Below are 22,603 nucleotides of genomic sequence, written 5' to 3'. Positions count from 1 at the left end.
AGTGGGCATAAATAGGAGTGCAGAGATGCCTCTGAGCTGCTTCTCTGGGTGCACTGCCCATGGGGTAGCCCTGCTCCATGAGGAGTAGGACCTCTGCTGCTGCTGTGCACAGCCACTGCCTGCCACCACTGGCCACCCTGGCACTGGCAAAGCCAAGAACGTTTCTGAGCTAAGCCCCAATTTTGAGGCTTGCCTTCCCTGCCTCACAACTATAACATGTCAAAGCATCAGAATATGGAGACAGAGTGACAGTGAAATACAAGAACCATAGAACATTTTAAACCTGTTAATGTTGTATTTAAAATCTCAAAAATCTTTGTTCTTCAAAGTTCAACAATGTGATTATTTCTACAATACTAAATGCATTTCAGATTTACAGGAAGATCACTTTTAGTAAGAACTGAAGTGTTAAATACCCAGGCGATGGTCATCTTAGCTGTTGGTATAATGGTTCCTTTTACTCTGGGAGTATCTGAAGGGATCTCAGATTTCAGTATAAGAATGGCTCCATGTGGCTGGAGGAAAAGAGAAACCCCCAGGTAGCTGGTTCTTTTTCCCTGGTGTTTAAAATTCCATCACATTTATAGTAGCCTGGTGTTTATCTAGACGGGAAGAGAAAAAATCACTACAGAAACTGTTTTTTCCTAATGTTGCAAAATAACCGTCATATGAGGATCAAAGCTGAGCTGAACCTGCTGGTGAAGCAGGTCCTGGGTGTGAGTGAGCACTTGCCGCACACACGCGCTGTCTCTAGAGAACACAGAGTGGCCCAAACTCGAACCCGCCAGGGACTCAGCACACAGAAGCCGCCCATGTAGTTAGTCAGCAGGGAGGCTACTGCAGGGGAAAATGGTTCTCAATCCTCATGCAAACACCTGACTCAGCTGTGACTACATGTGTTCACCGCAGAAGCCCAACATCAATTTGCTTGTGATGCGGTTTGGTTCTGTGTCCCTGGGAGGAGGTGACGGGATCATGGAGGTGGATTTTTCACGGACAGTTCAACACCATCCCGTTGGTGCAGTGCTCATGGTAGTGAGTTATCGCGAGACTTGGTTTTTACAAGACTGCGACTGGCGCTCTCTGGCCACGTGACCACCTGCTCCCTTCACCTTCCGCCATGATTGGGAGTTTCCTGAGGCCGCCCCAGAAGCAGAAGCCGCTATGTTTCCTCTACAGCCTGCAGAACGGTGAGGCAATTAAACCTCTTTTCTTTATAAATTAGCCAGTCTTGCTTCAAGCATTCAGAAACTAGCCACTGCTGGAACTATTGATGGACTGTGGGGACAGTTAAGAAGCCATACCTGATTTCACTTGTGAGATAAACACTCGGATTTCCTGAAGCGGTTTTTTTATGCATTGTTATTGAAAGGGCAAGTAACTCCTTTGTTCTGGGCACTACAAATGGTTCTATTTGAACAACCTTATGATATTAATTAATTTTTTAAAGTTTTACTTGATGTGCCAAATAAACTGCAAAAATATTTCATAAAAATTTGAATTGTTGACTCACGTTAATACTAGGCTTTGGTTGACTCTGACTGTGAAAGTTGAGGTCAAACCGTTTGCCACATCAGCATCTCACATTCCCACAGGCAGTGGAGGAGAGCTCCGTTCCTCACACCTCCCTGACGCTTCTTATTTCTGTCTCTCAGATGATGGCCGTTTTAGGGGGTGTGAAATGGCGTCTTGTGGTTTTGGTTCTAATATCCCCAGTAACTTATCGATGTTGATAATTTTTCAATGTGCTTATTGGCCACTTGTAAATCATTTTTGGAGAAATGCGGTATTTTGACTACTATAGAATTGTTTATATTTTATTGTTGTCAGAGTTTTTTTTTTTTTTTTTTTTTTTTTTTTTTTTTTGAGACGCAGTCTCGCTCTGCCCCCAAGGCTGGAGTGCAGTGGCCAGATCTCAGCTCACTGCAAGCTCCACCTCCCGGGTTCACGCCATTCTCCTGCCTCAGCCTCCCTGGTAGCTGGGACTACGGGCGCCGCCACCTCGCCCGGCTAGTTTTGTATTTTAGTAGAGACGGGGTTTCACTGTGTTAGCCAGGATGGTCTCGATCTCCTGACCTCGTGATCTCCGCCCGTCTCGGCCTCCCAAAGTGCTGGGATTACAGGCTTGAGCCACCGTGCCCGTCCTGTTGTTAGAGTTTTTAAAATATTCAAGTTACAATTATCTTAGATATATGATTTGCAAATATTTTCTCCCATTCTGTAAGTTTTCCTTTCACTTTTAATGTCCTTTGAAACAAAAGTTTATTGTTTTTAAATAAATATAACTTTTTTTCTTTTGTTGCTTGTGCTTTTAATGTCATGTCTACGAAGCCATTGCCTAAAGCAAAGCCATGAAGTTTCATAGATGTGTTCTGTTAAGAGTTGTATATTTTAATCTCTTACGTTTACACCTGTGAGTTATTCTGAGTTACTTTCTGTGTCTGGGGTGCGTGAGTAACCAATCTCACTCTTTTGCATCTGGCTATCCAGTTATCCCATTCTTTCCACCACTGGACTTTCTTGGACCCCTTCTTGAAAATCAATTTGCCAGAAAGGTGAGGAGTTATTCTGGACCACACACTTGATTCTACTGATTTGCATGTTTGTTCCTATGACAATATGTGTCCTGATGACGGGAGCTTTTTTTTTTTTTTTTTTTTTTTGAGACAGACTGTCTCTCTGTCCCCCAGGATGGAGTGCAGTGGTGCGATCTGGGCTCACTGCAACCTCTGCCTCCTGGGTTCATGCCATTCTCCCACCTCAGCCTCCCGAGTAGCTGGGACTACAGGCGCCTGCCACCACGCCTGGCTAATTTTGCTTTTGTATTTTTGTTTGAGATGGGGTTTCACCGTGTTAGCCAGAATGGTCTCGGTTTCCTGACCTTGTGATCCACCCGCCTCAGCCTCTCAGAGTGCTGGGATTACAGAGATGACTGGAGCTTTGGAGTCAGCTTTGGAAACAGCAAATGGGAGTCCTTGCAATGGCCCATTCGGGTGTTTGAGGGGTTCGTGTCCCTCAAATTCCTGTGTTGAGATCTTAACCCCTAACATGGTGGTGCCAGGAGGTGGGATCTATGGAGGTGATGAGCTCAGGAGGGCAGAGCCCTAGGGATGGGATTAATGCCCTTGAAAAGTGACACAGAGAGCTCCCTGCCTGCCTCTCCTCCAGGTGGGAATACGAGAAGAGGAGCCTGCAGCCCGGAAGGTCCTTGTCAGAGCCTGACCATGTGGACACCCTGATCTCAGAGTTCCCACCTCGAGAATTGAGAGAAATAAGTTTCTGTCATTGATAAGCCACCAAGTCTATGGTACTCTGTTATAGAAGCCTAAACTAAGACGGTTCCCTGAATTTGTTCTTTTTCAGTGTTGCCTTGTATTTTATTGCGAGTCATTTGCACTTTGAGATAAACTTTAGGATCCGCTTGTTAATTTGTGAAAAAAAAGGTCGTTGGAATTTTGAAAGGGATTTCATTTCCTGTGGATTCATTTGGAGAAATAGCACCAGTTAAAAAAATGTCTTCTAATAAATGAATGATCTGTCTTTCCATTTATTTTTTCTTTAGTTCTTCCTAACAATGTTTTGTGTTTTTCAGTATATAAAATTTGTGCCTCTTTTATAAAATGTATTCCAAGAGATTTTATGCTTTGTGAGCATAAAATAAAAAACATTTTCTTAATTTTATTTTGAATTTTTATTTCTGAAGTACAGAAATCCAATTGATTTTTATGTTTTGCTCTTGTAACCTGAAAACTTGATGAACTTGTGTATTAGCTATAGTAGCTTTGTGTGTGTTTGTGAATCCTGAAAGACTGTCTGCATACAAGATCATGTCATCTACAAAGAGAGAAAATGTTACTTCTTCCTTTGTAATATTGATGCCTTCTTCCTAATGTTCTTGTCCAGTTTTCCTGGTGAGAACCTCTAGTACAGTGATACCCAACCTCTTTGGCACCAGGGACCAGTTTTGTAAAAGACAATTTTTCCATGAACTGGGGGTGGAAGGAGTGGTTTGGGCATGGTTCAAGCACATTACATTTGTTGTGCACTTTATTGTTATTATATATTGTGATATATAATGAAAAAATTATACAACTCACCATAATGTGGACTCAGTAGGAGCCCTGAACTTGTTTTCCTGCAACTAGAGGGTCCCATCTGGGGGTGATGGGAGACAGTGACAGATCATCAGGCATTAGATTCTCATAAGGAATGCACCACCTAGATCTCTCGCATGCACAGTTCATGATAGGGTTCCCACTCCTATGAGAATCTAATCCAGTTGCTGATCTGACAGGAGGTGGAGCTCAGGCAGTAATGGGAGCACTGGGGAGCAGCTATAAATACAGATGAAGCTTCACTCACTCACCAGCTGCTCACCTCCTGCTGTGTGCCCTGGGTCCCAACAGGCCATGGACCAGAACAGGGGTTGGGGACAGACCGCTGCTCTAGTACAATATCAAGTAAAATTGGCGAGAGCAGGCAATCTTGTCTTGTGGTTGCTCTAAGGGGGAAGCTTCTGTCTTTCACCATTAAGTGTGATGTTAGCTGTTGGTTTTTGTAGATATCGTTAAAAGTTATTGAAGTTTGAATCTATTTCTAGTTGGTTCATCGTCTATCATGAAAGAATGTGGGATTCTGTTAAATGCTTTTTGTGCATCTATTAATATTATGCATTTGTCATTTATTCTGTTAATGCGATGGATTACATTGATTTACTTCTGGATATTAAACAAATCTTGCATTTCTGAGATAAGTCCTACTTAGTCAGGGTGTGTAATTCCTTATACATACTGCTGGATTCAGTGTTCTGATATTTAATCGAGAGTTTTCGCATCCATATTCTTAAGAGATATTCATTTGTAGTTCTCCTGTGAGGTCTTTGTATGACTTTGGTATTTCAGTAATATTGGCCTCATGCAATGCGTGGAGGAGCGTCCCTTCTTCTCTGTTATTTGGTAACAGTTTTGAAAGATTCGTGTGAGTTCATCTTTATATGTTTGGTAAATGTAGGCATGAAGCAGTCAGGTCCTGAGTTTTAGTTTGTGGGAATTTCATAATTACTATTTTAATCTCTTTATTGTGATATGTTCAGATTTCCTTTTTTTCTTGAGTCACCTGTAGATTTGTCAGTTTTTAAAACATTTTTAAATAACCAATGTTTGGTGTTTTATTTCCTTCTCTTTATTATTTTCTAGTCTCTATGTCATGAATTTACACACAACCCTATGATTTCATTCTTTTGCCTCTTTGGGTTAGTTTGTTCTTCTTTTTCTAGGTTCCTAGAGTGTTAGAGCATTGACTTAATATCCTTCTTATGTTTTAGACATATGCATTTAGAGCTATAAATTTCCCTCTTAGTAATGCTTTGACTACATTCAGTAATTACATTCAATTTTTGTATGTTGTGATTTTTTTCTTCATCTCAAAATTAGAAAACTAATTTACGTCCTGATTTTTTGTTGCTTAATTGATACATAGTGATTAATTCCCCGTCTGTCCTTCTGCTGCTGATGCCTAGTAATTCCACTGTAGTCACAGAAGACACTTGTATGCTTTCATTACTTTTAACTTTAGTCAGGTTTCTTACATGTCAGTGTGTGATCTTCCTGGAGAATGTTTCATGTGCAGTTAAGTGTGTGTGTTCTGCCGTTGAAATGTGGAGTGTTCTAGAATGACCACTTAGATACAGCTGGTTGATGGCACAGGTCAGTTCTGTGTCCTTGACGATTTTCTGTGTGGTTGTTCTAACAACTGTTGGGAAAGGGGCCTCAAGTTCTAAGACTTATACTTTTAGAGATTCCTCTATTTGTCCCTTCACCTCTATTAGTTTCTGCTTCACATCTGTGCAGGTCTGGTATTTGGTGCACAATTAGCATACACAATTAGTATCGGTATATATTGTTTTGAGGTTAACATTTTAAACATCACTGTATAAAGTTCCTTTCTGTATTTGGAAATTTTACCTGCTCTTAAGTCTACTTTTTTTGATATCAATATAGCAACTCCTGCTTTCTTTTGATTAATGTTTGCATGACATTTCTTTTCCCATCCTTTTACTTTCAACCCGTATATGTCATGATATTTGAAGTAAGCATTTTGTAAATTGCGTAAAATTGGGCCATGTTTTTAAACCTATTCTTCAAATATCTGTTTCTTAATTAGTGTGTTAGTCTCCTTACATTTTATGTCATTATTGTTATGCTAGAGATTAAGTACAGCATTTTGTTTTTTTGTTTTCTGGTTCTTTTATTTTTTTCTTCTGCTTTTCATTTCCTTGTTTTTTTTCTACATTCTATGGCAAGAAGCAATTTTTAACATTGCCTTTTGGCTCATTTTATATATTTGTGTTTTCTTTCATCTTTTTATAGTGATTGCTCTAGATACTACAATCTATATACATATAAATTATATATAAATAATAATACAGTATAGAATATATAAAATCACAGCCTAGCGACATCATCACATGACCAGTTTGATTACAATGTAGAAACCTTATCTCCTTCTCGGTTCTATATTGCCTTCCCAATATATAATAGAGCTGTCTTAGATATCATCCCAACAGATATTTAGAACCACATCAGAACCACTTTAACCATCAATGAGTATTTATTCATGTTTTTTAAGTTCATGTCAGATGGATAATGTGCTAACGTTGTCACAAGGTTGGAGGGTGACACACCTCACGTGTGCATGAGTGTCCAATCGTCATGCTTATGAGCTAAAAACGATCGTATTTTTTTGCTGCTGTATTTTTCTTCCTTCAGGGTCATATTAGTTATCTAAGCTTCATAACAAAGCACCAAACTGGATGGCTCAAAACAGGAGAAGTGCATTGTCTCTTAGATGTAGAAGCCAGAAGTCCAAAGTCAAGGTGCCAGGAAGACACATCTTCCCTGAAGCCCATAGGCGAGAATTCCTCCTGGCCCCCGCCTGACTTTTGGTATTGGGTATCGATCCCTGGCATGCCTTGATGATGCCAATCTTAGCTTCTGTTGTCACCTGATGTCATCCCTGTCTGTCAGTTTCCAAATCACTTTCTTCTAACCATAGCAGCAATCATACGGGATTTAACTCCCACTCTAGTCAGTATAACCTTATTTCATCTGTGAAGACCCTATTTCCAAATAAGGTCACATTCACACATAGGAGGAGCTAGGGCTTTGTATCTGTCCATTCTCCAACTGCTATAAAGAAATACCTGGGACTGGGTAATTTATAAAGAAAAGAGGTTTAATTGCCTCACGGTTCCACAGGCTATACAGGAAGCATGGCTGGGAGGCCTTGGGAAACTTACAGTCGTGGCAGAGGTGAAAGGAAAGCAAGCATGTCTTCACATGGCCAAGAGGAGAGAGAGCATGGAGCGGGAGGTGCCACACATGTCTAAACAGCCAGATCTCCTGAGAGCTCACTCACTATCGTGAGAACAGCAAAAGGAAAGTCCCCCCGGGACCCAATCACCTCCATCTTGGGAATCATCCTCCTCCAACATTGGGGATTAGAATTCGACATGAGATTTGGGGGGATGCACAGAGCCAAACCATATCAGACTTCAGCGTAGCTTCCTGGGGGGACACAATTCAGTCTGTAACAGTGATGTGCCAGTAGCCCTTCTCATTCCCTTTTTGTTTAGAGAACTTCTGGTAGTAGGTTTGTTGGTGGCAAAGCCTCTTCGCTTTTCTTCTTCTGAGAATATCAACCTGGGTTCACAGTTCGTTTCTTTCAGCACTAAAAATGTTGTGCCACTTTGTTCTGATCTTTGCAGCTTCCAATGACAAATCTACTCCCATGTCAATTATTGTTCCTCTGTGAGGAAGGTGTCATTTCTCTCTTGCTCCATTCAATCATGGCTTTTGTCTGTCATGAGTTTTTATGCATTTTACTATGATGTGTCTTGTAGGAAGTTCTTTGGTCTCATTCTGTTGTGGGCGTTCACTTGGGTGTTAGAATCTGTGGATTTATGTCTTTGGGAACATTTACAAAGTTTTCAGCCACAAAGTTTTCAACTACTTTGCAACCCCACCCTTTTCCTCTGTTCCTCTCAGGAATCTGATGCCACAAATGTTAGATTTTCTTATTACAGCCCCACAGATCCCTGGTTATAGATTTCTTATTATGGCCCTACAGATCCCTAAGTCTCTGGTTATAGATTTCCTATCACAGCCCCTAGAGATCCCCAAGTCTCTGTTTTTAGATTTCTTATTACAGCCCCCACAGATCCCTGAGTCCCTGGTTATAGATTTTTTATTACATCCCCCCAAGATCCCTGAGTCTCTTATTATAGATTTCCTTATTATGTTCCCCACAGATCCCTGAGTCTCTGGTTGTAGATTTCTTATTACAGCACCCACAGATCCCTGAGTCTCTGGTTTTTGTTTTTGTCATCATTATCCTATTTTCTGTCTCTTGTTCAGACTGATAAACTTCTATTTCTATTGTTCTATCTTCCAGTTCACTGATTCTTTCTTCTTCCTGTCCATTCTGCTGTTGAAACCACTAATGAGGTTTGTGTGTGTGTGTGTTTGGTTTGGGATTTGTTTGTTTTTAATTTCAGCTATTTTATTTTTTGTTTCTATAATTTTATTTGGTCATTTTTTATACCTTCCATTCCTTTACTGAACTGTTTATATTTTTGTTTCAAACATGTTTTAAATTGTTTATGGAAGAACTTTAAGATGGCTGCCCTGAGGTCTTTGTCAGATAATTCTTACAGTGCTGCCACTTCAGTATTGGCATTTTCTGATTGCCATGTTTTACTCAGCTTTATATCCCTGGTTCTAGGTATTACAAGTAATTTATTATGAATATCCTTCTTATTTAAACCTCATTTAAACCCTTTATGTAACTGCCTTCCTGGGACACTAGAGGGAAAGGCATGTGCAGCTGATGCCGCCAGGTGGAAGGGGATCCCCATGGTCCCTGCTCAGCCTCCCATGGCCCTGGGAGAGGCCACCCTGCATTCCTACTGCGATGGGAGGGGGGTCTGCCTGCCTGGGGTTCCCTGTGGGGTCTGTCTGGTGTTTGGTGTGTGGTCTGTCTGTCTGGGGTTTGCTGTGGAGTCTGCCTGTCTGTCTGGGGTTTGCTGTGGGGTCTGTCTGTCTGTCTGGGGAAATCAGCCCAAGGCTGTGCTGTTCTCCAAGGCTCCTTTTCCTCCTTTTGGCTTCTGAATTTTAATTCTGAGCCACAGGCCTGAGAGGTGGAGGAACTCTGCTCAGCTTCTCAGTCTCGGCACCTCCATGGTCAGTTGGTGCTCAGAGCAGTAGGGAGTGCCTTGGGAGGCTCTGCCAGGCCAATCTCTGAGCCCTCCTCTTGATTTTGGCCCCGACTGCTCAGTGGCTCTCCAACGTCTTTGAACACATAAAAACATCTTGCCTAGGTCTTCTGCCCATGTTAGGAGGGAACATGTCTGAAATGACCAGGCACACTGGCAGAAGGAGCTCTTTCTTTGCAATTGGCATGAGGCCGGTGTCAGGTGCTGCTCATGCCACTGCCAGCTTGTCTTCGTAGATGCCCGGCTCTCGCACCCCCAGGCCCCGCACCCCAGTGATCACCCGTGACTGTGGTCTCAGATTCCAGCGTCTCCCAGGCTGAAGGCAAGTGAGTGTGTGAGGCTGGTGAGCACCTGGGGGCCTTGGTCACCTGAAGGCGTGGCCTCCACTCTTTCTCTGTTCCTGGCTGGATGAAGCTGGTGGACCACTGTAGGGCACCTGAGCGTGGCCTTCCAGGGTGTCTCACCCACACGTCAGGCCCACTTCTCCACAGGCTCCACTGCAGCAGGGTGGGAGTCACTGGGGTCCCTGGGCCTGGGCTGCATGGGGCACAGCCCGTTTGGCTTGCTCAGGAGGCTGCCTTCTGGTGGTGTCGTGGGTCTGGAAGGAATGGCCACACCCGCCCCTCACCTCCCTTCATAGCTGGGCTTGCAGGTCATATTTCTTAACTTTCTCTCTTTAATTTAGTAAACTGTCGTTGAAATTTTGCTTTCATGTTGATATGCTGCACATAGAGTATTAAGTCAAACCAGTCAGCTGTCTCCTGGCCAATTGCAAGGTAGCCACAAAAAATTCTCTAGGTCTCCTGCAAATATTCAGCATTCCAGCTGAGGCCTCGGGACGGGATCTGCCCATGGGCCGCACATGGAGTGAAGTGGTGGACCTCCACAGAAAACCATCTGATTACAAAGTGGAAATCCGGTTGCATTAGGTTGGCGCAAAAGTAATTGTGGTTTTTGCCATATAAGTGGTACAGTTGCCATAAAATTGGTGCAACTACTTTTGCACCAGCCTAATATAACCCTTAGCTAGCCTCCTACCCATGACTTGTAGAAGAGGGTAGCCAGGCAAGAGCTGGCCCTGGGTCACCTGGGCTCACAGTGTCTGGGTGCCCCGTCACCTGCCTGTGCTTGGGGCAGAGACACTTTTCTGTATCTTTTTTCTACCAGGAGATCCAGGCAGCCCAAGACCCTAGGGCAGTGAGTAGGACCTAGGGAGATGTTCTTTTCAGGCCAAAATAGTAATATTTTACCCTTTTTAGTAGATAAAACAGAACTAGGGTAAATGGTGCCTTGGCTCTGAAAGCAGCTGTGCAGTCATCTCGTAAAGGCATGTGCAGCTGATGCCGCCAGGTGGAGGGGGATCCCCATGGTCCCTGCTCAGCCTCCCATGGCCCTGGGAGAGGCTACCCTGCATTCCTCCTGCGATGGGAGGGGAGTCTTTCTCTTGTTGCTGATGCACATGAGTGCAGAGGGTCTCATGGATGCAGACCGCACTGTCATTCCAGCAACCACCTGTGCATTCCAAGGCCTGATTTTCTGCCGCCAAATTATCTCGCTTTTAGTAGTTCATGGGGACTGCCTGATTGACTACATCGTGTATGGTAAAAGACCAACACGCATTTTATTTAAAGAGATACATTAAAATTCAAGCTAACCCTAAATTCCACACACAGAAGCAGTGACTAAAGGATAGGAATCAGCTGTGCTGCTGTAGCGTTGCTGGAGTTACCACTGCCACTGGCTGACTGTTACATTCTTCAGCTGTGAAGTCTCTCATGGGCCACTGAATTCCCTCTACCAAGGAAACTGGACAAGTCTCTTTGCTGAGAGCGTGGTGGCGTCGAAGCCCACCAGAGCAGCCTTCTGGGTGAGAGAGGACCTCAGAGCCTCTCTCCTCTCCCCGGGGACAGTGAAGTGCCCTACACTGCTGCTACCTGCCCTCTGTGACCCGGGCACAGCCACCTTCACATCCTGAACCCCTGCCCCGCCCTGGAGACACAGACACAGGAGCGGTCCACAGCGGTACCCCTCATCCTAGGTTTCGCTCTCTGCAGTTTCAGCCACCTGAGGTCAACAGCAACTTCAGGAATAATGTTTCACGAGTTTAAATCGCACCCTGCTCTAAGAAGCCTGGTGACGTTGGTCTCAGTGTGAATCACCCCCTCATCCAGTGTATTCAGCCGTCTGGGTGACCATTAGTCATGGACACTGCCTGCTGCTGAGGCCGGACCACCAACACCGTCACAGCGTGTGGACCTGGGACGACCACAGAGGGAAGTGTCACGTGGCCCACGGCTGCAGAGAGTGTAAAGACCCAGGGCAGGACAGAGGGAAAGGTGCCATGTGGTCCACAGCTGCAGAGAGCATGAAGACCTGGGGCAGGACAGAGGGAAAGGTGCCACGTGGCCCATGGCTACAGAGAGCATGAAGACCTGGGGCGGGACAGAGGGAAGTGTCACATGGTCCACGGCTGCAGAGAGTGTGAAGACCTGGGGCAGGACAGAGGGAAAGGTGCCACGTGGTCCACGGCTGCAGAGAGTGTGAAGACCCGGGACAGGACAGAGGGAAAGGTGCCACATGGCCCACGGCTGCAGAGAGTGTGAGGACCCGGGCCCCTGCAGAAGGAAAGGTGTCGCATGGCCCATGGCTGCAGAGGGCGCAGGGACCGGGGACCACCACAGAGGGAAATGTGTCGTGTGGCCCATGGCTCAGCGTGTGTGGTCACTCACCTCTCTCATGAGGTGGGCATGTGAGCGTCTCAAGAAGGGGCCTGCCATACAATGAGATATTTTCAGGGAGAGAGACCACGTTCACATAACTTGTATTACAATATTTTGTTATCGTTCTATGTTATTATTAGTTTTGTTGTTAGTCTGTTATTCTGCCCACTTTGTATTTAAACTTGATGGTAGATCTGTGCATACAAGCAGCAGCGTGTTCTACATTGGTGCCACCTGAGATTCCAGGCACCCCCTGGGGTCTTGGAGTGGATTCCGTGCTCAGGGAAGATGCTGTGCTTGGAGCATTGCTGGCTTTTTGCCCATTCCTTCTCTCACTGAGGTCCCAGCATGGCTGTGGAAACCTAATGTTTTTACGTGCTTCTGATGCTGAGTAATTTATGTTTTATTGGTGTCCTCGTTCGTGCCCAGATCACTCGTGCAGCCATCATTCACAGCCCAATCCCAACCCAATGAGAAATGCGAAAACACCAGAATGCCCTGCGGCCTCTGATAACTCACTCTCAATTTGCAATTCTTTCTTGAGGGCTGCAGGCTATCAAGAGGGAGAAAAATAGAATAAAGCCCAATCAAAAACAATGAATTAACAAGTAAGAGATAATTAAAATGGGCTGGTTTAAACTTAATTAACATGCAAGTAAAATTCATTGAGGTTGATGTCTTGCTTCATTATGAGCTCTGGGAAAATAGAGACTTAAAATGATTTCTGTCGTGGCAGACCCTGATCCTTGAGCCACTCAGGCTGATGACCTCACCCTGCCAGCGATGAGCCCAGATGCATATCTGTTCCTAAATTTACACAGAAGCGCAGAGGATAAGCTTAGTGATTTCAATATGTTATCCCCTTTCATTGCATAAGCTGTGAAAACTTTGAGAGTAATTGATTGAAGTATAGACTTTTCTAGTTTATTTCCAGAAAAAATATTGTGTGTCTCCTAAATGAGTACAATGATTAGGACTCAAATAAGAATGAACACTGAATTTTCCTAAACTATTTCTCCTTTTGTTGTGTTTCAGTGGCACAAAAATATCCCTTTTCTTTGCTGTGACAGTGTGGATAAGCCAGTTGGCCATGGAATGTGGCTGTAATCGCATCTTGCTTTAAGTTCAGGGATAAAGCTAATCCACTTAGAGACAGATATCAGAAATTCAGATGTAATCAGGCTCAAATAATATCATTTGAAGAAAAAGAAAGACTGCCAAATGAAGCATGCATGGAATAGCTCCTTTGAGTGCATTCTGAACAGAGAATGGCACCAGGTCGGCCCTGTGGCTGTGATCCTGTGGGGCAGGCTCAGGTGTGAAGGTGAGGTGGGCTCAGGTGTGAGTGTAGGCCGGGCTCAGGTGTGAAGGCAGCAGGTGCTCAGGTGTGAAGGCAGGGCAGGCTCAGGTGTGAAGGCGGCAGGAGCTCAGGTGTGAAGGTGGGGTGAGCTCAGGTGTGAAGGCGGGGCTGCCAGGGCTGCCAGAGGGAGTGGTGAGGAAGCAACAGCAAGGGTGTGGGGGATGGGGGAGGGTTGGGGAGCACTGCTGCAGGGCAAGGGGTCCTGGGTGTGGGGCTCATACTGGAGCTTGGCCTCCCTGGATGCTGTCATTTAAGGGGCCCAGTCCTGTGGGGGCAGCACCCCAGGAAGAAACGTCAGATGGGGCCCATGATGACCTGAGGCTGGGACACCTGTGAGTGGAGGGGAAGCAGAGCCCCAGGAGAGTGGGAGTCCATGGAGGCCCCTGCTGGGGTCCCAGCCTGAGTCTACCCGTTGAGGTCCTGGCCCAAGTCTACCTGCTGGTCCCGGCCCAAGTCCAGGGAGGCCCCCTGCTGATGTCCTGGCCCGATTCCAGGGAGGCCCCTGCTGGGGTCCCAGCCCGAGTCCAGGGAGGCCCCTACTGGGGTCCCAGCCCGAGTTTACCTGCTGGGGTCCCTACCTGAGCCTAGGGAGGCCCCTGCTGCTGTGTCAGCCCAAGTTCAGGGAGGCCCCTGTTTCTGCTTAGAATCTTCTGTGCAGGGGAAGCCGTGGGATCCCTGACTGCTTGTCCCATGAGGTAGTCACAGTGGGAGGCCAACCCCAGTGCACAGCCATGACCCGCGGCGAGATACTTCCCACAGGAACCCAGGACTCCCGTTCCTACCTGGTATCCAACACAAATGCCAGAGACCTCTGTGTTCACCCAGCTCATGCCACCTCTTCACCAAATACCCCTTATATAGTGAAATAATTTTTAAATTGTAATTTAAAATACAAAATGACAAGGTGTCATCACATGTGTGCACATCTATGCAGTAATAAGCACTTTGGAAACATCATCATTTATCTACCAGTCTGCCTATATTAAAATGTAAAATATCAAAACATTGCATACAAATTATGTATTTTTGTGTCACCCAATGTTCACTGTAGTAAATGTGGTCCAGTGTTGAGCACCAGCTCCACACAGATGAGAAGGAAACTGGAGAGTGAGCGTGGATTGTGGCCCTGGAGTCCTCCCCACATGGCCTGAGGTTCCTCCCCACACAGCCCTGGGATCGTCCCCATGTGGCCTTAGGGTCCTGGGGTCCCCCCTACATGGCCTGAGGGTCCTCCCCATGCAGCCCTAGGGTCCTTCCCCGTGCGGCCTGAAATTCCTTCCCACACGGCACTGGGGTCCTCCCCACATGGCCTTAAGGTCCTGGGTCCTCCCCTCTTGGCCCACGTTGCACAGGCACCCCCCATGTGAGCAGCACTGGGCCAGCTGGATCTCCCTGGAATCTGTGCACAGATGTTCTCTCTTGCACTACATTGCAAGAATTGCAGCACTCTCGTCCCTATCTTTGTAAGTTTTATACCCCTTCCTTTCTCCAGAGCAACTTGGGGTTCAGTTTTGTGCATTTGTCTTTAAGCAGGGGCACACACCGCTCAGCACACTCCCAGAGAAGAAGCCTTGACGATGGGAATAAAATGAGCCCAGAGGGCCACAAACGCAGTTTCACATTTGCATTCTCGACAGAGAGAAGGGATTAATTTTGCTTTGCTTTTAATTGGCAAGCATTTTTTAAGACCACTCTTCTAGCTCTTGGTGGGGGGCAGAGCATTAGCCCACGGAAGATGCCACATCTGCCCCCAGAAGCTAGGTTGGTGCTATCTTGTGTGGCAGCAAGGCATGAAAGCTGCCAATCATCTGACCAGGACACTATCCTGGTATCGGGGGGGGGGCAGCGTCATCTGACCAGGACGCTATCCTGGTATCCAGGGGTGGGGGGCAGTGTTGTCTGACCAGGATGCTATCCTGGTATCCAGGAGGTGGGGGGCAGCATCATCTGACCAGGACGCTATCCTGGTATCTAGGGGCAGGGGGCAGTGTCGTCTGACCAGGACACTATCCTGGTATCCAGGGGGGAGTGGGGAGCAGTGTCATCTGACCCGGATGCCATCCTGGTATCCAGGGGGAAGGAGGTAGTATCATCTGACCCAGACATGTTTAAATGGGAAAGAGGAAGATAGAAGAACCAGGGCTGGATGGATGGAGAGAAAACTCCGTGGCCATTGCTGGTTTGAAGCTGGGGAAGGGACCATAAGCCAAGGAACAGGTGCCTCCAGGCATGAGAAGGAGGAAACAGATGCTTCCGGGTGCCTCCAGAAGGACCCAGCCCTGCCCACACCTTGACCTTAGTGCTGTGAGCGCCACTGCAGACTTTGACCCCCGGAACTGCAAGGGAATGAATCTCAGTTGTTTTAAACCCTCAGAGTTTCGTGGAATTGGCCACAGCTGTGATGGAAATGACGCGGCTTCCAGTTCTGTTCGACTTGAAGAAGAATAACTCAATGCGGCTTGTGTACCCAAAAAATTGAATAGTTGTGATAGAAAAATACGTTTTCCAAGATAAATAGAACCTGGTATATGCCATTTCCTGTGCACATTTTCATATGGAACTGGGTATACTCAATGCTTAGGCACATGCCACCCATGCCCTGTCCTGCCCAGTCCCCTCCACAGACCAGTACACAGAGAAACCCCCTCTGCCAATCTTGATCTATGGATAGAACATTTACATGCTGTACATTTCTAACAGAAACATGCCTGCAAACCTGTTTGAATATAATACTCAGAATTTTATTCTCTGCGCCTTGAGTAATTTACTTATGACCCCTTAGCAAAAACGATGCTGATTCTTGAAACTGTATGAGCTCCACCATGGATCAATAAGAGATGGGAAGTGGACCTACCATCTCTCCGGTTCAGTCTGGCGAAGCTGGGACTGTGGCTGCTGGACAGCTCGGAGGAGCTGCTGAAGGATGACGAGGGTAGGGTGGACACGAGGGGCTCCTCACAGTGATCTGCAGGGAAACACCACGTCAGGTCAGCACCTCGTTATGGCACAGGCTCATGCGTGACATGCTCCACCACATGACATGCTCAACATATTGACCACGCTCACACACGCTCACACGACACGGCTCACACATGACACGCTCATACATGATGCACTCATGACACTTAGCACACACATGCTGACACACGACACGCTCACATATGACACGCTCAGATGACATGCCTCACAACACGCACACGACACGCTCACACATGACATACTACACATGACACGCTCATACATGATGCACTCATGACACTAGCACACCCACACATGCCGGGACACCGACACGCTCAACATGACATGCTCACATGCCACACAACCACGCTCACATGAACCATGCTCCACACATGACATGCCTCAACATGATGCACTCATGACACTATAGCAACACACCGAACACATGACACGCTCACATGACACGCTCACATGACATGGCTCACAAACAGCAACGACACATGCTCACAGCATGACACGCTCATCATGATGCACTCACATGACACACTATAGCACACATGTGACATGCTCACACGACACGGTAACATGACACACACATTCTAGCACGCGCTCACGTGTAACACGCTTACCAACCCCATAGATGACATGGGCCTTCATGGGGAAGATGAGCTGGGGTTGGAAAGGGAGGCCTGCCCTGGCGCTCCCACTGAGCCATGGAGGAATTAAGTTGTAGATGACAAGAAAGGAAAGGAAGGTTCAAGACACGGAAGGTGATGGGAACGTCCATCACTTAAAGAAGAACTAATAATAAAGTCAAATTACTAGAAGCAAAAAGATTTCATGAAGAAGTGGGCTCGATAATGAGCATTCCAATATTGACACATCCCTAGACCCCTAAATGGCTAAAAATATAATTTAAAATAGTCATGTACAGCCACAGTGAAAACACAGAGTCCACGAGAACACGGCTCTCAAGACGCCGTAGTCTCCCCATTGCCCAAGGTTTCTCCTTCCCAGGTTTCAGTTCCCTGTGGTCAACCTTGCCCTGCAAACAGCTCAGTACAGTATAGTGAGAGATTCTGAGAAAAAGGGAGACCACGTGCACGTAAATTTTACTACAGTATATGTAGTTAAAATTGTTCTATTTTATTATCTGTTTGTAATCTCTCGCTGTGCCTAATCTATATGTAAACATTGCTGTCAGTGTGTGTGCAGGAAAAGTTGGAGCCTAGTGGGGGTTGGTGCTAGTCACCGCCTCAGGCACCCACTGGGTATCTTGCCAGCCTTCCTCCACTGATAGGGGAGGCTACTGTATTCAAGATAAAGCAGACAAAATTATAAAGTTTTACTGGGGGACACGACTTAGGCCCTAAATGGCGGAGACTGGTGCTGTGTTCATGAACCCTGCAATCATGTTGTTCCTGTGTGAACTTGGCCTCCTGTTGGGCCCTGGTAGAAGCTGCACATGTAACCATGGGCCCTGAGCTGCCACATGAGCCGGGTTTATCTTATGCCCAATGCCATAGAGTCCAGCAGGCACAGCTGCTCTCCGTCACCAAATAGATGTGGTGTGTACATGGTCCTGGTGTAAGCCCTGAAGGCACGAGTGAGGAAGTAACATCCTTGGTCCCCACTCCTGCCACGCGGCTGTCTCTCTCCTGTACCTGTGGCCTCATGGAGAATTCCCTAGATCAGTTGACGGAAGACAAGTAGACTCAGGCCAGTTTTCCAGAAGGTTCTATGCCATGTGCAGGCATCGCCCAGAAGTGGGGGATGGCAGCACCACAGCCCCTGCCCAAGACATCCCTGAGGGCAGTGGGGAGGCGAAATCCAGCCAGTGGTCAGAACTTCGGGCAGTGACCCTGGACTCAGCACCGTGGACTCCACCCACCAAGGCTGACTGGTTACCGCCACCGCCGAGTGCCATCAGCTGGCAGCAGAGGCCAGCACAGACCCCCAAGGTGGCACCATTCCCCTGGGGTCGGCCAGCTGCCTGGGGCAGGTGGTCACAAACATGGCTTCCATCAGGGAGCAGCAGCTCCCTGGGGAGCTTTTCTGTCCTGACTGGAACAGACTCTGGGGCATGGATTTGCCTTCCCTGTGTGCCACACTGGGGCCAAAACTGCCATCCCTGACTCAGAAAGCGCCACCCCACCATGGGGTCCACACGGCATTGCTTCTGACCAAGGACCTCACTGCACAGCCAAAGAAGGGCAGCCGTGGGCCCTGGCTCCTGGAATTCCGAGTTCACCACGTCCCCACCACCCTGAAGCTGTGGGCTCGATGGGACGGGGGCAGCCTTCGGTAGTCCAGGTACCGTGCCTGCTCAGTGGTGATGCTGGCAGGGCTGGGGTGAGGCTCTCCGGAGGCCTCATCGGCTCCAAATGAGGCTCCAGTACATGGAGCTGTTTTCCCTGAACCAGGACTTGCTGGATCAGGAAGAACCAGCAGGTGTTTTGAGATTTTCAGGAAGAACCAGCAGGTGTTTTGGGATTTTCATACGGTAACTTGTGTTCGAAGTTAGTTATAGTGCACAGGAATACGTGCTATCGTGTTATTTCCATAGAGCGATAGTGCACTGGAATGCATGCTATCGTGTTATTTTCAGAGAGTTAGACTGCACAGGAATACATGCTATTGTGTTATTTCCGGAGAGTTAGAGTGCACAGGCATACGTCCTATTGTGTTATTTCCATAGAGTTGCAAGCGGACTTTTCAAACTGACTTACAAAATCATCCAGCTTTCCAGTTCTGTACACTTACTGCTTAATATGAAAAGAGATAAGACAGACTGAGATGTCACTTTGCTGGCCATAAATAAATATTAAATACAGTGTCAGGTAACATGATTTTCAGTATTGCTGTTGCACAGAATATCAAATAGATTTGCAGTATTGCTTTTACACAGAATATCAAACAGAAAATCCTTAAAAATAATACAGGATGGGGAGTGAACGAATGATCTGAAGAGAAGTGGGAGCAGTTGAGAGTGGGCGACTGGCCTCCTGTGTTGGGGAAGTTTGTGTCCATGTGTGAGCGGATGCTGGGAGGTGGGGGCGCGGCCGAGGCCCGGACAGTGCAGTGAGCATCACACTCCCAGGCACAGCCAGACACTTTTCCCACCAGTTTATCAGGCAGCATCATCTGCCACCATTGCACTGTCTAAATAGAAAGAATGAGGAGAGAACCTGCAGCCTCAGCTAACCAAACTTCCACCTGGGGGATGCCGCAGTGAGGCCGACTCGACATCACGCCCACGTGCTTTTCATCTAAATGCTCTCACGGGTCTGTCTCTGCCCTGCTCAGGTGATGTTGGTTCTGAACAGCTGCTGAGGCTGGACGGACCCCACTGTGGCCACCCTGTCCCACTGAGCCCTCAGGGCCCTCATCTGTGTGAGCAGCATGGACACAATTCCTGTGGCTCCACCCCTTCCTGCCTCCTGGGACCCTCCCAGATCCTGTCTGTTCGGTGGAACCCCCACCCCGTGTTCATGCCTGCTCCTCTGTCCCCCATCAGCAGAACTTCACCCCTGGTATGACGGCAGACGCCCGTCTCGTAAGCCACTGTGTGTGGGTGACCTGTCACCCGGCATGGCTGTGGCAACGGTGGGCTTGCATAGCAGACACCCAGCCCAGAGTGCAGGGCACTCGTCACCCCAGCATCCCTACCCCAAGGTGCTGAACGAGCCTTCTCTCCTGTGATCTCAGCAGACCATTCTCACAGGCAATGCTCATGCTCCCAGCAGGTCCCAGAGGGCCGGCCCCAGGGCCACAGCTGACACTTCATAGATCGATAGTACAGCCTTCCGACGGCTTCCCAGGCCTCTGCGGGAGCCTCTCCTCTCTGTGCTCACTCCTGCTCCCTGGGATCGCCTCTCTGACACTACAATTTCATCAGCACAAGGCTCCAAAAACAGTTTTTCAGTCATTGAAAATAAGTTTCCATTTTTGGTGCCATTTAATTGTACATATGTATGTGTGCATGTGTGTCTTGTGATGTACACATATGCACATGTGATGTGTATGTTTGTATGTGCATGTGAGCATGGCACATAGGAGTGTGTGCTGTGTGTGCATTGTCCTGAATGTGTGTGGAGCCTGGCACATATTGTGTGCGTGTGCATGTCTGTACGTGCGTGAAGTGTGCCACATAGGTGTGTGCTTGTCTGTGTGTTGAACCTGGCACATATGTGTGGCATGTGCTTAAGTGTGTGCCGATGCCTGTACGTGTGTGAGGCCTGACACCATTGTGTGGTGTGTGCATGTCTTATACGTGTGGTGAGTGTGAGCACATATGTGGTGTGCTTTTTGGTGTGTGCAGATGTGCTGTACGTGTGTGTGAGCCTGGCCACATAGTGTGTGTCATGTGGCTTATGGTGTGCATGTCTGTTACGTGTGAGCCTGCATTATTGTGTGTGCATGTCTTGTACGTGTGTGTGAGCCTGGCACATACGTGTGTGCATGTGCTTATGTGTGTGTGCATGTAGGTGTGCCTGCACATGTGTACATATCTGTAGTGGGCCCACAGTGAACCTGGCCCCACATATTCGCTTCGTACAGATCTAGAATCAGCTCCTTTTACCAACCACAGCTTGCTTCCATGAGGCAAAGGCAACAGAATCTAATCAGAGAAAAGAATTATCAAATAAGTCAATTATTGAATTAGGGCGGGTAAAATGTTTTAAAAATGTTTTTAAAAGATTCCAACTTCAGAATTTCCAGGTGATGATCTTAAAACATCACTTAGGTTCTAGTTTTGGGGAAAACTTTTCCCTTCAGAATGAGATCTATTTTTTGTTGAGTCCATAAAACGAAATTCAACCTGGGGAAAACTATCACATAAAATAAAATGTGATGTTTTCCGAGTTTCTCAAGAAAATTAAACCAAAAGTTAGTATTTAAATAGGTCAAATAAGATTTTTAAGTGGAAGCTCTCTGAACTTAGATTGTTCCACTGCTGACCTATTCAATCCGGAGTGCACCTTGGTCAGAAGACCTGCGTAAAACACACAGATTACACACAAAAGTAAATTCGAGAATGTGTTTTCTAGACTGACAAAAACGAACATTTCATTACAAAATTTTTTTTCTTCTTAAATTTCTACCTGTGTGTGTGATGTGGTGTGTGTGTGGTGTGTGTGTGTATAGAATGTGTGTGGTATGGTGTGTGTACTGTGTCTCTGTGTATATGTGTGTGTGTGTGTGTGGTATGCCTCTGTGTATATGTGTGTATGTGTGTGTGGTGTGTGTATAAATGTATGTGGTATGGTGTGTGTGTGTTGTGTATATGTGGGTGTGTATGTGCTGTGTCTGTGTATATGTGTGTGTTGTGTGTATGTCTATGTACATGTGTGTGTTATGTGGTGTGTATATAAGTGTGTGGTGTGTGTGGTGCCTGTGTATTGTGTGTGTATAAATGTGTGTGGTATGGTGCATGTGTGTGGTGTGTGTGCGTATTGTGTTTTGTGTATAAATGTCCAGTGCAATGTGGTGTGCAGTATTTCTGTGTTGTGTGTGTGTCAATGTGGTGTGCAGTATTTCTGTGTTGTGTGTGTGTGTTTAATGTGAGTCACCACTCGGCCTATGGGAATAAAAAAGTCATGTCTCTTCTTGGCTCTAAATATGCCATAGAACAAGTTAAACTGCAATAAAAAAAACCTAAAGACATTTGTTGGGAGTGAGATGCACGACGTCCTAATGTAAATTCCAGAACTGAACACATCAGCACGATGTGGAGGAACGGAAACCCTTGTGGCGCGGGCCAGAGAGTTCAATGAGCAGCCACTGGGAGCTCCTGGGCTGTAACTGGTCAAACTAATCCCCTTCTCCTCTAACGAGCCCGCTCCTGGACCTGCATTCCACAGAAACAAAACCTAAGTCCACCAAAGACAAAGAATGCCCAATGCAGTGCTATTCATGATGCCTCCGAAATGGAACCCCCAAAGGCTCGCCCAGATTAGAATTTGGAAACAAGCTTTGGTACCATCACCGATGGGATTCCATGTCGAAGTTTTGATGCCTCTATTAAAATGGCACAGGTGAGCCTCAGCCACAGTGTTGGGCACAGTCAGGCCTGACAGCAAACCCTGTGATTCCCCATACGTACAGCCCCAGATAGGAAACCATCTTTTTGGTGACGGAAACCAGAATTGCTGTCCCCGAAGACTCCAGGGGTGCACTTGGCTGCAGGAGATACTCTCAGCTTTGAGTGGACAGGGCCACACGGGCCTGTCTGTCAGATTTCCTCAGCTCACCCAAAAGCAAAGACGTCCTGCTGATGGGGCAAGAGGCTGG

At 46.8% G+C, this 22,603-nt stretch overlaps 1 protein-coding gene and 1 long non-coding RNA gene across 2 annotated transcripts in view; one reads left to right on the top strand and one right to left on the bottom strand.

The window, feature by feature from the left end:
• LOC108522050 (contactin-associated protein-like 4) overlaps nucleotides 1-22,603 on the bottom strand; it is a 217,238-nt gene that overhangs the window by 156,758 nt on the left and 37,877 nt on the right. Inside the window, exon 2 of the mRNA XM_017862149.1 lies at nucleotides 16,206-16,316. Coding sequence (XP_017717638.1) covers nucleotides 16,206-16,316 — 111 coding nt within the window. The remainder of the gene's footprint in view (nucleotides 1-16,205; nucleotides 16,317-22,603) is intronic.
• Nucleotides 1,148-3,605, top strand: LOC108522053 (uncharacterized). The gene is made up of 3 exons (XR_001883358.1): nucleotides 1,148-1,190; nucleotides 2,491-2,555; nucleotides 3,169-3,605. It is a non-coding gene; the product is annotated as an uncharacterized LOC108522053 (long non-coding RNA).

The sequence above is a fragment of the Rhinopithecus bieti genome, unplaced genomic scaffold (assembly GCF_001698545.2).
Source record: "Rhinopithecus bieti isolate Rb0 unplaced genomic scaffold, ASM169854v2 scaffold_63361, whole genome shotgun sequence".
NCBI lineage: Eukaryota > Metazoa > Chordata > Mammalia > Primates > Cercopithecidae > Rhinopithecus > Rhinopithecus bieti.
Note: the sequence above shows the minus strand (reverse complement) of the source record. Positions and strands in the feature narration are given on the sequence as shown.